General features: G+C 38.3%; 2 protein-coding genes across 8 annotated transcripts in view; one reads left to right on the forward strand and one right to left on the reverse strand.

The window, feature by feature from the left end:
- LOC130927863 (homeobox-containing protein 1-like) overlaps positions 1–17814 on the forward strand; it is a 55672-nt gene that overhangs the window by 25943 nt on the left and 11915 nt on the right. The window lies entirely within an intron of this gene.
- LOC130927837 (kinesin-like protein KIF13B) overlaps positions 9246–17814 on the reverse strand; it is a 132124-nt gene continuing 123555 nt past the window's right edge. For 5 of the 6 annotated variants that reach the window (XM_057853944.1, XM_057853935.1, XM_057853927.1 and 2 more), the window contains one exon: positions 9246–16069. In XM_057853944.1, coding sequence (XP_057709927.1) covers positions 15885–16069 — 185 coding nt within the window. In that variant the 3' untranslated portion in view covers positions 9246–15884. The remainder of the gene's footprint in view (positions 16070–17814) is intronic. The other variant, XR_009066530.1, reaches the window with a different exon arrangement.

The following is a 17814-nucleotide window of genomic DNA, read 5'->3' on the forward strand; positions in this document are numbered from 1 at the left end:
CGTAAAATATGGGCCGGATTTTAGGGAAAACGAAGCAAAAACTGGAATGGATTACGTAAGTCGGTGCACTGTAAAACCCGGACCGGATTCCAGAAAACTGGATCGGAAGTCTGGATCGGAATTTATCCGTGTCGGCCGATCCGATGCGCATTTTTTGCCCATATCGGCGTCCGATCCGATCCAAATATCGGATCGGGACATCTCTAATACAGATACAGCATTAAAATACAGGTATCAGTACTACTGACACGACGCAGCATGTACTTTTTGAGATTTAGTTTCCAACTGTTGGTCACCCTTCCCAAGATGGCCACCAATTGAGACCGTAACTGAGGAAGAAGCTGAAGTATTTTATTGGAGCTGACAAGAATTATTCTGGTAAGTGTTGTTAAATGTGCTCATTTAGCTGTCATTGTTTCGATGTATGAGTCTAAATTTTAAAATGGTGGATAAATGTACATGTTAAATAATAATGCCAGCCAGGATATGGAGTTTGAACACTTGACATTGACATGAGCATCTACAGTCCCTGACAAAAGTCTTGTCGCTTATCCATTTTACAGAAACAATTGCTAATAACCTGACTTTTAATTATTCAATTGGTTTCAGAAATGGCTCATATGAAAGTTAAGACCCTCCCAAATGATGATGAATGTACAAAAATATATTTGTTTCACTGAAAAAAGGTTTATCATTTAATGAAGACATAAAGGTCAAATTTTGGCAAGACAAAAATTTTGTCGCCTACAGAAAGTAGTATGAAAATTGAACAAAAATATTGGTATAAGCTTTGGCATCTCTTCCACAACAATTATAATTATTTTGGCGAGTGACGTGGGGAAAAAGACAGATGATCTATTTCTTAACACCCTGTGTTGTACATAACGCAGAGAAGATATACCATTTCCAGCCACCACTGACAGTCATGGTTGCGCAACTTCCCATCATGCATTTGGGCAGTTCAGCACAGTTACGTCGCTACAGTATCATTTTGTGAAAACACAACAAAAATAATATTCCTATCTCTCTCTCAAAAAAAAAAAAAAAGTTCACTAAAAGAAAAGCGCTCAATGCAAAGAGAACTGGCATTCCCAATCAAAATAGCTATGCAAAATAATACTCAGTTTGGTCAAACTCATTCAAACATTTCGTTTAGCTCAACAAATACACTAGATGGCAATATTTAGTCACAATGTACAAACTTTCAAAATTACTATAACTTGTACTCATGTTTCTCTTTCTTCAAGTCTTTCTATCCGTGGATCCCTTTCACAGAAAGAATGTTAATGTTAATGCTATCTTGTGGAGTTTATTGTTATAAACAAATACAGTACTTATGTGCAGTATGTTGAATGTATACATCTGTCTTATCTTCCATTCCATCCCATAGTATATTGTGACTAAATATTGCCATCTAGTGTATTTGTTGAGCTAAACGAAATGTTTGAATGAGTTTGACCAAAATGAGTATTATTTTGCATAGCTATTTTGATTGGGAATGCCAGTTCTCTTTGCATTGAGCGCTTTTCATTTTGTGAACATTTTTTTTTTGAGCGATAGGAATGTTATTTTGTTGTGCTTTCACTAAATGAAACTGTAGCGACTTAACTGTGCTTAACTGCCCAAATGCATGATGGGAAGTTGCGCAACCATGACTGTAAGTGGTGGCTGTAAATGGTATATCTTCTCTGCGTTGTTTTCAATACAGTGTGATAAGAAAAAGCTAATCTCCTGTCATTTTCCCCACGTCACTCGCCACAATAATTATAATTGTTGTGGAAGAAATGCCAAAGCTTATTCCAATAAATAGCGCGGCTCCAATGAATGCCTGTGTCCACTCCACTGGCTTGTCTCTGCCTCTTAGCTCTCAATATACATAAAACAGCGCCCTTGTAGTCTGTTCGCGACATTACGTGAGTGGTTTGTTCCGCGCCAGGCCTAATTTGAAGCACATTTTTTGTTCAATTTTCACACTACTTTCTGTAGGCGACAAAACTTTTGTCTTGCCAAAATTCAACCTTTATGTCTTCATTAAATGATAAATCTTTTTTCAGTGAAACAAATATATTTTTTTACATTCAACATCATTTGGGAGGGTCTTAGCTTTCATTTGAGCCATTTCTGAAACCAATTCAATAATTAAAAGTCAGGTTATTAGCAATTGTTCCTCCAAAATAGATAAGCGACAAGACTTTTGTCAGAGACTGTAGTTCGTGGCGTCCAGCTGAGTATAATTTAGGGCTGCAGCTATTGAATATTTTAGTAATATACTTAAATTCTATCGATTAATCGTGTAATCGGATAAAACATTTTTAGGTGAAGAGCAATTATAAATATACATGAGAAAAGAAGACATTTCATCTAATATTGAACCCTTTTCAGTCAATCAACTTTCTTCATTTTCGATGTACATTGTTGAAAACAGCCAACAATTGCATCTCAGATGTGACTAGAATAAAAAAAAGACTAATTCACTGCTTTCACTCAAAAAACTTTTTGATCTTATTTTAAAAAAATACATATATATATATATATATATAAACTCACATTCCAGTCCTCTTTCTCAACCTCAAACGTATGTCAAAACATTTTCGTATGTGAAGTACGACGTATCCCCGACCAAAATATTTTCGTATATGAAGTTCTTCACTCTATTTATATATGGCGGAAAACACTCAGGTGACTTGAAGTTCCGCTCTGAGCCCCTTAATTTGGCCAACTTTCAAAATTGTCCGAAATGCATGTGTGGTACATCATTGGAAAGCTTAAAATCTCAATTTTCTGGGGTAACAAAAATTTTGACCAGGAAGGCATTTAAAATATATATTTTTTTAAACAGCAAAACCCTAATTGGAGGCGAGAACACACGAGAGCAGAATTAAAGAGGCCACGATTTTAACGATATTATCGCATACTTACCTTGTTTCGATCCAAAAACTCCCTGGAGCATGTATAATTGTGAGTCAAGACGGAGTTGTGAATGGCCACAGCCGGATTTTTTTTTTTTTTTTTTTTAATTTTATGGGTGAAACATGGTGATATAACAAGGGTCGCGATGCAGAAATCGCAGACAAAAAGGAGTGGTTTAGATTTTCTTTTTCATATAGTTACCCTTTTAAATGTTATTTTTCATTTTTTTTTGTTTGGATCAATTATTTATCATCTAACATATCGGGGAAAATGTGACAGTAACAAAAAAAAATACAATTAAGCGAAAGTAATGAGGTAGATATCCGTGACTTTTTTTACAGACGCCAAATTTTTCATGGTGACGTAATTCGTTTAACAGTTTATAATATGGGAGTGAATAATTTTTTGAAGTCGTTTTTTTTTTTTTTAACTAAAATTTAGACATCAATTAATGATTCTAAGCTAAAAATGACAGACATTTTGAATAATAAATATAATTACTTACATTCTTTTTGTGGCTAGATTTAAACAAAAGTGGTTGCGCAACGTCTGTAAACGGGGGTTTTCAGGGTAAAACGGAAAAATTAAAAATAGTTTGGGGGCTTAATGCGCCGTGAATCTGCTATTGCAGCATATAGACATATTGTTCTATCAAACGAAACAGATGTTTTGGCTTAAAATACAGCAGGTTCTTCTCCAGAGGGGTGCAAGAGCAGAAACTGCTTTTTCAGTCTTGTCTGTTTTCCGCCATATATATTTCTTACCTAAAAATGCCATTACGCTTGACAACACACATCACTTAAAAGTTAGGTCTTTTTCCCACGTGTTTGAATTGAATTTTTATTGTGTCAAGCTATTTGTAAGTTCTAGTTAAGTTTTAAGTTAGTCTAAATTGTAAGTCCTGACAGAATTTTGAGTTTTTGCAGTGTTCAAAATAAATGTACGATACCTGCTGTATTGCAGCACATTAGGGATCAATGCTACTTGGTGTTTTATCCAGCAATGACTACTGAGCTAAAATTGACAGTTAGCATTATTAAGTTTTTATTTCACACCCTCATCACTCTACAGCGCTATGTTTTCACAGATCAAATAAAGCCTGTAGGGTAGACACGTTAGCCACGCATCGACAGTGGTCATGATTAATAGAAACCTAGCCCTCTGCAGGGCTAACGTTATGTGAGCGAGTGACAGTAACGTTAATCTTATTAGCGCTTAGATGTCTGCTGCTTTAAGATGGCGGCTGTTTACTAACGCCGCTGACTCTGTCACTTCGCATCTAGTTCAACATACATGTGATCTCGATGAGACGCATCAGACACTACCTGCTGCTACCACCGTAGCATCACGCGGGCTAGTTTTTAGCGACGTCGGCGTCGTTTGTAGCGGCTGTCAGCTGCAGGAAGTTTAAAAAAAAATTTTTTTTTTTTAATTGCTTCTTCCTGTACGCACGTGACATCAGCGCGTTGTCCCGCATTAAGAGTATTCTGGGCAAAACGTGATACTTAGCTGTCGAAATGAAACTATTACTCGAGGTGAATAAAATTACCGCATTTTTCGGACTATAAGTCGCGTTTTTTTTTTCATATTTTGGCTGGGGGTGCGACTTATACTCAGGATCGACTTATGTGTGGAATTATTAACACATTATGATATAATTTCACATGTTATTTTGGTGTTTTGCAGTGACACTGATGGTTTTGTAAAGTTGTTAGCATGATCTTATGCTATAGTTATCTGAATAACTCTTTATAGCTATGGCCAGGTTCGCGTTCTGCCTTTGGCAGTGTATGTTCAATTGTATTATTGACTTTTTTATCTTGAAATGGATGCATTTAGTTTGTGGCGCTTTCACGCCCACGTGAGGGCGCACTCGCACTTGTTTACGTGAAGAAGAGTGCTCACACGCCAGAAGAAGACGGACAGCTACGTAGCTCTGACTCTGAGTGAGTGGGCGAGTTACAGCGAGAGAGAATAGACAGCTGCGAACCTACTTTCATTGTTTATGCTTTTAAATCATCTCTACAGAGGCTACGCCTGCTTGTATCATCTTTTCTGTTGTTGTTGTGTTTTCCACCCGCGATCGGACACTTAGAGCCAGTTGTGTGGTTGTTTGAACGATGTGCTAATGATAACGAACGCATGCTAACCTGTTACTTATTACTAATAGTACCTATTTATCATTTATTTACGTTGATGCGAACCTGTTTTCTATCGAGGACCAAATTGATTCAGCAAATTATACGGACGTCCAGCATTGTCTTTTGGGAGTTCGCTGTATAGCCCAGACCGAGCCGTAGCGTAGGACACTATATTCACATTTCGTTGTTCATGCACTGTACACTGTACATTTACTTAGCATGTTGTTCTCTATTGTATTTTTATATTAAATTGCCTTTCAAGATGAAATGTCTGTTCTATGTGTTGGATTTTATCAAGTAAATTTCCCCCAAAAATTCGACTTATACTCCGGTGCGACTTGTATGGTTTTTTTTCTCTTCGTTGGGCATTTTATGGCTGGATCGACTTATACTCAGGAGCGACTTGTAGTCCGAAAAATACGGTACTCGGATAAGTTTTTAAACTCGAGTTACTCAAATTCGTTTCAGCTCTAGTATAATTTATTGAAAATGTACTGTTTTCCTGCTGAGTGTGTATTATCATCATCAATTAGGCATTGTCCTTGTAGATGCTACAATATGTGCTCGCCTGTCAACGTTCATTCCAAATTTTAGGACAAATACTTTTTTGAGTTTTGAGTAAGCGTCAACTAAAACTATACGAAGACATTTTGAAATGGCAAAAATACTACTAAAACTAAGAAGGATGAATTAAAAACACTGCCAAAACAACAGTGGACAATACTTGAAGTATGACATTTGACAAAGAACAAAACACAAATTGATTTCTCATTTCTCTTTATCAGATTACTGTTCAAATGATACAAATTAAAAAACAAAACAAATAAATGTTTCTTTCCATATAATACACGCTCTTTGGATTGCAGCATAGTGACAGAAAATTAAATTAATCATCACAAAATAAAACATTGGTGCTCAACATCTCTCCAAACATACAATAGCAAGAAAGATGATTGCGAATAACTGATATGAAACGTTTGTCAGTTGCTGCGGTATTAATGTCGTCGGCATCCCTTAGTAACAACCAAAGATTGTATTGCTTATTCGCACTTACTGTACGTTGACAACACAACATCAACAAATAAATACAAGCAACGTGAGAACGTCTGGATTTCGGCCGTGACCCCTAACATCCGTCAAAGTCACTCTACAGCCCCCATAAACTCCTGGAAGTTTTCTTTTTGAGCCATTTGAATGTATGACATTCACAGAATTACTATTTTATCGTAAAATTTCTCCTTACAATGAAATGTTAACCCGACAACACACACACAAAAAAATCATAAATATTATAACCGCCCTCAAAAGTACAATTTTGTAACGTTTAATACAAGATTTTTCAGCTCGTGTCTGAAGTTCTGCTTCCTTATGTTAGTGTTGACAATTTTCTCGTAAAATTACAGCTTTCTTCACTTCGGTCCCAAAGTTGCATATTTTTGTTTTATGGAGAAATCTTGAGAAATATGTTGTTGAGTATGGCAAAGTTAATTTCACACTACAATGATCCCTCATTTTTCGCGGTTAATGGGGACAGGAACTCACCGCGATAAGTAAAAAACCGCGATCAATGTATTTATTCAGATTTAGCATTGGAAAGAGATACATTAAAGACATGTTTTGTTCACTTTTTTTTTTCTAAAATTAAAAAAAAAAAACTTGTACACAGAGGAGAAAATAAATATTTGAACACCTTGCTATTTTTCAAGTTCTCCCACTTAGAAATCATGGAGGAGTCTGAAATTTTCATCGTAGGTGCAAGTCCGCTGTGCAGGGCCGGCCCAGCCAATACGCAGACTATGCAGCTGCTTAGGGCCCCTGACCACTAGGGGGCCCCCAATCTGGCAATTTTCTAAATTTATATTCTATTTTGTTTACTACAGTTTGCTTTATTTGACCTTTGTGAGTTTTGATACTTGATTACAAGCTTAAAAAAATAAAAGTTCATTAACTTCTTTCTTTCCTCTTTTAGAAAAAGGTTTGGCGCTATCTACTGTAAGTACTGACAATCATTTGGGGTGAGAAGTTTGAAGTATGCAGTGCAACAAAATCTGAATGATATACAAAATATGGACGTATGGGTTGGATTGCATGTATGGGTTTCACAGTACACTGTGACGAAATGGTGGGCCAAAAATATGGGCCCCTTTGCATTATTTCGCTTAGGGCCCCCAAATGGCCTGGGCCGGCCCAGCCACTGTGAGAGAGATAATCTACAAAGAAAAATCCAGAAATCACAATGCATGATTTTTGAACAATTTATTCGTGTGCAAATAAGTATTTAGACGCCTGTCTATCAGCTAGTTTGCCTATAAGCATTTGGATGATGCAGAAGAGTCATGAGAGCAAGTTTTGTGGTCAGATTAGAGTAAAACAGAACGATTTGGTCGTAAAACCGTGTTTGAAGGAAAAACAATGATGAGTACTACAGTATCTCAAGAACACCATCCATACTGTGAAGCATGGGGGTTGTAGCATCATGCCCTTCCTTCACTCAGAGCATTGAAGATGGGTCGTGCTGAAGCAGAGCCAGGAAAACCAAGGATTGGCTCCGTAAGAAGCATAGCAAGGTTCTAGCATGGCCTAGCCGGTCTCCTGACCTAAACCCAATCGAAAACCTTTGGAGGGAGCTCAAACTCCGTGTTTCTCAGCAACAGCCCAGAAACCTGACTGATGCGTGGGCGAAGATACCTCCTGCAGTGTGTGCAAACCTCGTGAAAAACTACAGGAAACGTTTGACCTGTGTTGTTGCAAAACAAAGGCTACTGTATCAAATATTAACAGTCGTTTTCTCAGGTGTTCGAATACTTATTTGCAGTTGTATAACACAAATGAATAAGTTTTTTTTTTAAAATCATACATTGTGATTTCTGGAGCTCTCTCACAGTGGACATGCACCTACGATGAAGTGGGAGAACTTGCAAAATAGCAGGGTGTTCAAATACTTATTTTCTTCACTGTATATATACTAGTATTTTCATAAATGTTTTTTAAGCACTTCAAATGTAATAATTATGATAAGTTTTAAACATGTTACTGTCCCACCGAATTATTTTTAAACAAGAATCAAGTAGAAAAATGCTTGTCTTTATAAAATGCTTCATTGAGTGAGTCCGCTCAAGCTGCTCACTTACACACAATGAGTTGCCACAGCAACTGTTTAACAAGTTAATGATGATTGACGCATGTGGCGCTTTGAAGCTTGGCTTCCAAGCATCTATGGCAACATTAAACCTTAATATCTGTCAATCATCGTTAACTTTAATAAGCAACTTAAGACAAAGAGCAGCAGGAGGGAGAGCGAGACTACATGATCAGCTTGGGACATCTTGTCTGGATCTATTTATTTTTTAATTGGAAAAAATCTGCGATGGACTGAGGGCGTGAAGTTTGAATCGCAAAGTAGCGAGGGATCACTGTATAAAAATAAACAGCTTGAAAATGACCTTACAGAATAAATCATAAAATTGTCACGGAAAATTTAGCATTTGAATTTACAACTTTTGAGAAAAGGTTTACACAAACAAACAAAAAAGATTAAAATTGTTAGTAATTGCCAAAACAAAAGGCTCTTATTTAATACTTTAAAAAGGCATTGTTATCGGTGTTAAAATTGCAATCTTCCCCCGCTTAAATATATAACTTTTTATTGTTATTATTTGATTTTATTGTGAAATTGTGATTTTTTTTTTCATGAAATCTTCAGCTTCACTTTCACCTTTCGTCTTGTATGACCCTGATACGGGCATGACAACATTATTCTTCGAAATGGCAGCCCCACCCACTGACAGTAGTTTTGAGATTGCGGTGGCGATAACACCTTACATAAGATTTTTTTTTTTCTCCTATTTTTTTTGTACCTTCTAAGACCCAACACACAGACTTGCTCGTTCACCTTCAAACCACAATTTAATAAAAGCACTTTCGCCCTAACCATCACGTCACTTAAAACGAACCCTTTCTTAGCACCGTTCCGACTCATTTCTTACGATTGCACCGATTCCGCGGGGAAATCCAACATGTCTCGTTTATCTTCCGTGTAAGAACAACAACAACATCAAAAAAAGATTGGAATTTGCGCGTGGACTACAAATAGATGGGCGTGCCTCTAGCAGCGATGAATCGAGAAAATCGTTTGTGCAATTCAACAAAAGAAAAACATGAAAGAACAATATAGGTGAAGAAGGCTTCATGAAATATTTGTGCGGCAGAGGCACGCGTGTACGTTCAAATATAAATAAACAAAATGTGATATGTCTGATAATGCGCAAAACTACTCGTGATGTTCACACTACCAAGGATTATCGTTCATTTATAGATATATGCTCTTTTGTCATTATTAGGGCCACATTGAGCAGAGAAGATATTACAAGCTTGATTTGTAACATAAGGAGGAAATTGGAAGGTAACAAGAGTTACACAGAAAAAAGTATTGTGACAATGAATCAAATATATTTATAAATAATCTGCTTATTTTTTTAAAGAATTTTCTGACTGTAGTATGTCATTCTCGCTTTGATTTTAGTGAAAGTAGTTTTATGACAACTTTTGCGTGCACGAATTCAGTTTTTTTTTTTTTTAACCCTTACAAGACCCTCATTTGACTAACATTTTGACAAGGAGGGGCAAAAAGAGAAATCAAAGCCAGTTGTTGCGTAAACTTTTACTGTCACGTACTTGTATGTACTACAAGTTCATATATTTGCGTGTACTTGTACTACAAGAACTTGTACTTGCGTGTACTTGCACTATAACTATGTATGTGTACAGTGGGGAGAACAAGTATTTGATACACTGCCAATGGGAAAACCCACTGTATATGTGTGTATTTGTACTCCAAGTGCATGTATTTGTGTGTACTTGGACAACAATTACTTGTGTGTTTTTTCACTACAGGAACTTGTATTTGCATGTACTTGTACTACAACTACTTGTAGCTTTGTGTTCTTACAATTCAAGTATGTGTACTTGTGTGTATTTGTACTACAAGTGTGTGTACATGCATGCATTTGTATTACAAGTACTTATATGTACTTGTACTACAAGAACCTGTACTTACATGTACTTGTACTACAAGTGCGTGTATATGCGTGTATTTTTACTACAAGTTCATGTATTTATGTGTAATTGTGCTACAATTACTTGTACTTGTACTACAAGAACCTGTACTTACATGTGCTTTTACCACAATTACGTGTACTTGTGTGTACTTGTACTACAAGTGTGTGTACATGCATGTATGTGTACAAGTTCATGTACAAGTTACAATTCAAGTATGTGTACTTGTGTGTATTTGTACTACAAGTGTGTGTACATGCATGCATTTGTATTACAAGTACTTATGTGTACTTGTACTACAAGAACTTGTACTTATATGTACTTGTACTACAACTGTGTGTACCTGCGTGTATTTGTAATACAAGTTCATGTATTTGTGTGTATTTTGACTACAATTACATGTACTTGCATGTACTTACACTCTCAGTATGTGTAATTGTGTGTATTTGTGCTACAGTGCATGTACATTTATTTGTACTACAAGAACTTATAAGTACTTGTACTACAAGTGCGTGTACATGCATGTATTTTTTACTGCAAGTGGATGTATTTATGTGTACTTGTACTACAACAACTTGTACTTTTATGTACTTGTAGTACAACTACGTGTACATTCGTGTAGTTGTACTACAAGTTCATGTATTTATGTGTATTTGTATGAAAATTACTTCACTACAAGAACTTGTACTCACACTCCAGGTACGTGTAATTGCATGTATTTGCACTACAAGTGCGTATATACATGCATGTACTTGTACTACAAGAACTTGTACTTACAGTATATGTACTTGTGCTACAACTATGTGTACTTGCGTGAATTTGCTCTACAAGTTCATGTATTTATGTGTACTTGTACTCCAATTACTTGTGCGACAACAACTTGTACTTGCATGTACTACTACTGCAACTACGTGTACTTGTGTGTACTTTTATTCCAGGAACTTTCACTTGCATGTACTTGTACTACAACTACGTGTAATTGTGTGTACTTAAAATCCAAGTATGTGCACTTTCGTGTACTTGTTCTACAATTACTTTGTACTATAAGCACTTGTACTTACATGTACTTGTACTACAACTATGTACTTGTGTGTATGCAACTATGTGTACTAGTGTGCATAACTACGTGTACATGCGTGTATTTGTACGACAAGCGCATGTACATGCGTGTATTTGTACGGCAAGCGCATGTACATGCGTGTATTTGTACTACAAGTTTATGTATTTATGTGTACGTCTAGTACAATTAATTGTACAACAAGAACTTGTACTTGCATGTACTTGTACTACAACTATGTGTACTTGTGTGCACTTACACTGCAAGTATGTGTACGTGTGTGAGTTTGTACTACAAGTGTGTGTACGTGTGTGTATTGGTACTACAAGTTCATGTATTTACCTGTACTTGTACTACAATTACCAGAACTTGTGTGTACTTATACTTGCATGCACTTGTACTACAACTAAATGTACTTGTGTGTACAACACTCCAAGTATGTGTACTGGCGTGTAACAGCGTCTGCTGATAGTTCAAGTACGTGTACTTGTGCGTACTAGTACGACAAGTACATGCACTTGTGCAAAAGTCATTGCCACTCAAACATTAGGATTAAAAGTCAGCCCTTTCCCGTTAAATGAATTGGACGTCTATCGCCATCAATGGCTTGCAAAGAGTTAATAACAAAGGCAAAAAATATATATTACAGTGTTACTTGAGTGTTTTTCTGTTTTTATTCATTTAAATTTCATGTGTTTAATTTTGTTAACTTTGTGTTAATTCATAAATGTATTATATAAAAATATAAAATTAATCGGTATTATTATTAATCAATACAGTGGTAACTCTACTTACGAACGTCTCTACATACAGAATTTCAGGTAAAGACGCCTCAACAGGAAAATATTTCCTCTTGTTACGAAAGGCAAAAATACGGTATGGCTGGCACTCGCAGCTCCCGGAGTTAACTAACCGTCACATACTTATAAGCTGCTCTGCCATTGGCTTTTGCCGAGCATTCCTGGCATCCAATTGGCTAAGAGGGAATTCTAGTGTATGTGTGTATCCCAGCGTCCTGGTATTCCGACAGCTTTACATGAGTGTATTAACTTTTAAATTTTACTCTATTCGTGTTTTTTTTTTTACATTATGCACAACTCTGATTTTATGTTTATTGTGCAATAATCTTATTATAACATGTATTTGACGCATTTTTATGCATTATAAAAGATTTACATCTGAAATTTGGGTGGCTCGGAACGGATTAAGGCATTTACAAGGAAAATGCGTCTCTACTTACGAAATTTTCAGGTTACGAAATTACTTCAAGGACCAATTACAGGTAGTCCCTGGGTTACGACAGACTCGACTTTGACTTTACTTACGCCCGGCGCAGGAAGCATACAACAAGAAGCGATCGCATGTACAGACACGCGCCGCCCACCTCACACACGCACACACAAACCAGTCGTCAGCCGAGTGACAGAGGTGACAGCCTGCGCGCACATTTGTTGCTTGTGAAAGATCCAGAGGCAACGGCTGTACTGTACTTTTGCACTGTTTATTGTGTGTTTTCAATTGTGGTCAAATAATTGGGGCGGACGCTAACCGATACATGCCAATCGTTTGTTATTGCTGTATGAGCAGCTACTTGTCAACGCAAATTTGAAATGCTGTTATTGAAGATGGGTCTGATTTAATCTAATTATATTTTAGTTCCATTCAGCAAGAGTTAATGTCATGAGCATCTGAATAAAGTCAGCAAATCACACGGACATCTGACATTGCCATTTCGGAGCTTAGCTCACTGTCTAGCTAGGACTTAGCTCCAATGTCTTGGCGAAGACAGTACAATGACGTACTGTATAATACATATTTTTGGATAGTTTTTTTTTGTTTGTTTTTTAATTTAGAGGGTGTTTTGGGGATTTTAAAGTGCTTGTGACACGAAAAAGCATGTTTATTTCATAATACATGTGGTATTTTATGCTCCTGAATGATATGGACCGCTTGGATGTGTGTGGAAGCGATCGCTATATTTATTTAGTTTTTTGAATCCCGCGCCAGGAAAATGAGTGACTTCCGGCTTCGGTCTCGCATTGAGGAGGAGGGCGCTGTGACGTGTACGGTAGAAGACGTCCTCTTCACGCTACAGTGTACTGTTGTGTATGAGGACGAAGGATTCAGCTGATTTTGCGGATTAATACTTTTATTTTTTGCATCACGCCAGCCAAACGGCTGCAGAAAAATCATTCTGTATGCGGGAGAGGCGTATGCGCCTTTTTGGAGTTTCAAAAGGTTCCCATTCACCGTGGATATTTACTGTGGGACCTTTGGACTTACAAGGAAGTGAGTAAACATCTTGTTTTGTATTATGTCAAATACGAATACAGTGATTACAAAGTAAACACTATAAAATTCCTTTAAATAAAGGACTACTTACGTTTGATCATTGATAGGCATGTAAAAAGCTATCCTCACGCTAATTAGCAGTTAGCTGTTAGCACGTTAGCTACACAACAATTCCAGCCACCCTCCTCCAGGGAACGAACTGTAAATTGCTCTCCGCCGGGCGGTTTGCCGATCCGCAAAGAAACTCGACAACCGGGTCGTCATGTCAAATAATCCAGGCTAGTTATGTGTGATTTTCCACTTCGAAGACTTTGAAACATCCCTCGGTTCGGGTTAGCATGTCGGCTAGCTGTCACTCCTTCTGGTCTGTTTACATTCTCCGAAGCCGGGGAAGGGAAATGACATATGTCCGATTTAGGTGTCATAAAATATCGTTCGGCAGGTGTGACAGTAAAGGTAAAGTCGACTGTTTTGACCATTATGGAGTAATTTTGCCATGTCGTCTTGAATAAATGGATTTTTATTATTTTATATTCCATTTAGCACAAGTTATTTGTCATGACCATGCCATTTATTTAGCAATTGGGGAAAGTACTTGGGTAAAAAGAATATCCTGTAAAAATATTGAAGTAAAGAGACAGAAACAATGACATTTTGCCGCTCTCTTCGTCGCGTTTTCCTCATTGTGAATAGTTCCCCCTCGACGGGCTGACTGGTCCTTCTCAAGCCATTTATATAGCTATTGGGGAAAAATACTTGGATAAAAAGAATATCCTGTAAAAATATTGAAGTAAAGAGACAGAAACAATGACATTTTGCCGCTCTCTTCGTCGCGTTTTCCTCATTGTGAATAGTTCCCCCTCGACGGGCTGACTGGTCCTTCTCAAGCCATTTATATAGCTATTGGGGAAAATACTTGGATAAAAAGAATATCCTGTAAAAATATTGGGAGTAGAGAGACTGAAACAATGACATTTTGCAGCTCTCTTCGTCTCATTTTCCTCGTTCTGAACAATTCCCCCTCAATGGGCTGAATAGTAAAACCAATGAGCCTAGTCTACCGCTGACGTCATCCACCTGTTGGGGACGCTAAAGCCCTATAATTGTAGGCGTGGCTAACCGGCAGATTAAAAGACTAATTTCTCGTCATCTGCGCTTTGCTAAATTGTTGTATATGGTCGAATCGTCTCAAAATATGATTCTAATTCACATAATAATGGCATTTAAGACTTTTTTTCTGGTGTCGTATGCTCTTTAAAGGAATAATTCCTACTTAAGCGCGTTACATCGCGAGCGCATGAACGGAACTCATTCATAAACAGAGGACGATCTGTAATTTCGTAAGTAGAGGTACCACTGTAATTTAAAAAATATATAATGACTGCTTAAATTTAAGCTTTTTTTTTTAATTTCCAAAAATAGTCACTTGCCCTATAAAGGGTTGAAGTTCTGAAGGTTTTTTTTTTTAATTAACTGTATTTATCATATCAGTCGCACTTTTTATTTTTATTTTGGCTGAGCCTGCAACTCAGGTGCGACTTATATAATACTAAATTAAATAATTAGACATCGTCCAAAATGTAAAACTGGCCGACACATTTTATAGCTAGTTCGAGTTATACTTCAGAGTGACCTATAGTCCGGTAAATACGGACTAGCTGTAGTGACCACTGTCCCTGAAAGGGTTAATAATTATACAGAAGAATAAATATGGTTTTCTTTTATTTTTAACGGCATTCTTTTCCCCCAGGTAGATTTTCCAGAATAGGTTTCAAAACTTATATTTCTAACGTTTTACCCAAATTATGATTTTTTTTTCATAAATGTGCATTGTCACAATATAGTAGACATGAAAATGAAACGTGATGTATAACATTTTGGCCACTTTATCCATAAATTATTGCTCCTAGAACTACCATTATTTTAGTGAAATCATCAGTGTGGCCCTGATAATCCTTCTTGGCACTGATAAAAGAATCCATATTTCTATTTGTGTGTATTAACAACTTTTAAAATATTTACTGACCCGCCCATTGCCGTGGTGAGTCATGACAAATAATAATAAAAAAAAAGATGTTAAAAATAGACGCGGAAGGCTCAACAAGTGTGTCCTACATCTCCCATGATGCAACGTGCTTACTTCATGAAGTAGCCTTTCCGCGGACGTCACCGGAATGTTCACTAAAAAGTGCACCCCAGCTTTTTTTTTTTTTCTCGTTTCTCCAACGACACAAGACTTTTCCGGAGTCTTTTCAAAATAAGATGCACTTACTCAAACACTACGCGCGGCTTCCGTGCGTCATCCTTGACGTCAACACGGAGCCCGAAAGCTGACTTATTGCACACAGACCGTTAAAAAAAGCGCCCCCCCCCCCCGTGGTCCCTGAGATGGCCGCAGGAATTCCGGAGAGGTGTTTGGAAGCGCTGTCTCAGCTGCTCCAGGACTTCCGGTTCTCACCTTTGAGGACGGGAACGTGGGCGGCGCGAGGCGCGGTCGGCTCCGGGGGGCCGCGTCGCCCGTCGCGGCAGGTCAGGCGCTCGGGCCGGACCAGAATGCCGTGCGCCGGCCGACATTGGAAGTAACGGTGGCCGCCCACGCAGCCGTCGTGTTTACCTTGGGGGAGGAGCACACGTTTAAATTAATTTTAATCTTTATTTTTACCTTTAATAAACACTCATTTAACTCATTGGCTGCATTGACAGTGCCAGACGTCCAAATTTTTAAGACAGTGGGAAAAGACTGGACTGGACATCTATTGCCGTCAGTGGCACTGAAAAATGATCAATCACAGCCAGTTCTTGCATATAGTTGTACTACAATTATGCGCACTTGTGTGTACCTGGACTTCAATTATGCATTCTTGTGTGCACCTGCACTTCAATTGCGGGCACTTGTGTTCACTTGCACTTCAATTACTTGCACCTGTGCGCACCTGCACTTCAATTACGCGCATCTGCACTTCAATTACACGCACTTGTGAGCACCTGGACTCAATTGCGGGCACCGGTGTGCACTTGCACTTCAATTACTTGCACCTGTGCGCACCTGCACTTCAATTACGCGCATCTGCACTTCAATTACACGCACTTGTGAGCACCTGGACTCAATTGCGGGCACCGGTGTGCACCTGCACTTCAATTACGCACACCCGTGTGCACCTGCACTTCAATTACGCGCACCCGTGTGCACCTGCACTTCAATTATGCGCACCCGTGTGCACCTGCACTTCAATTACGCTACCCGTGTGCACCTGCACTGCAGTTACACCCACCCATGTGCACCTGCACGTCAATTACACGCACCTGTGGGCACCTGCACTTCAATTACATGCACCTGTGCAATTACGCTTACCTGTGCTAATAATTCCGCACAACTGCGTGGACCTGCGCTTCAATTGCTCGCACCTGTGTGGACCTGCGCTTCAATTGCTTGCACCTGTGTGGACCTGCGCTTCAATTGCTTGCACCTGTGTGGACCTGCGCTTCAATTGCTCGCACCTGCACTTCCATTGCGGGGACTCATGTGCACCTGCACTACAATTGTGGGCACTCGTGTGTACCTGCACTTCAATGGCGGGCACCTGTGTGCACCTGCACTTCAAATAACGCGCACTGGTGTACACCTGCACCTCAATAACGCACACCCGTGTGTACTTGCACTTCAATTACGCACACCTGCACTTTAATTACGCGCACCGGTATGCACCTGTACTTCAATTACGCACAGCTGTGTGCACCTGTACTTCAATTACCGCAGCTGTGTGCACCTTTAGTACAATTACTTGTACTTGCACTACATTGGTTGCCTTTTGATGGCGAGCCAATCATGAGAGAGATGCGGGAGCCTCAGACGTGACCAGGAATCGACTACCTGCTCGAATATTATGTTTTTTTTTTTTTTTTGTAGATAGGTCAATTTTTGTTTTAAATACATTCAATTTCCTCATTAAAGGAGGAAGAAAGAACGCCACTAAAAGCTTTTTTTTTTTGGACAGGAAACGAGAGTGTAACGAGAGAACCCATCGTCCAGTAAAGCATCCGTATATTTTTTGAAGGTTCCTCCCAGATTGATTTTTTGAATATATTTGTAGGGGACAGTTGATTTCTTGAATATATTTGTAGGGGATGTATCGAACAATCAATCTGGCGAGCCAGGTTACGAGGTTCCATTTCACTTGACCAAAGGCTTCGTCCGAGTCCAAAATGGATGAAAAGAGAAAGATGGCCACACAATAAGAGGTATTTTATCTTTAAGGAGTTTTTTTTGCTTCTTCACTATCAGTATTTTCGTAATGTATTATAACATCATCAAATTTATCATTGATACAGTAACAGTGTGTAGAATAAGTACTGTGTTTT

This window comes from Corythoichthys intestinalis, chromosome 1 (assembly GCF_030265065.1).
Source record: "Corythoichthys intestinalis isolate RoL2023-P3 chromosome 1, ASM3026506v1, whole genome shotgun sequence".
NCBI lineage: Eukaryota > Metazoa > Chordata > Actinopteri > Syngnathiformes > Syngnathidae > Corythoichthys > Corythoichthys intestinalis.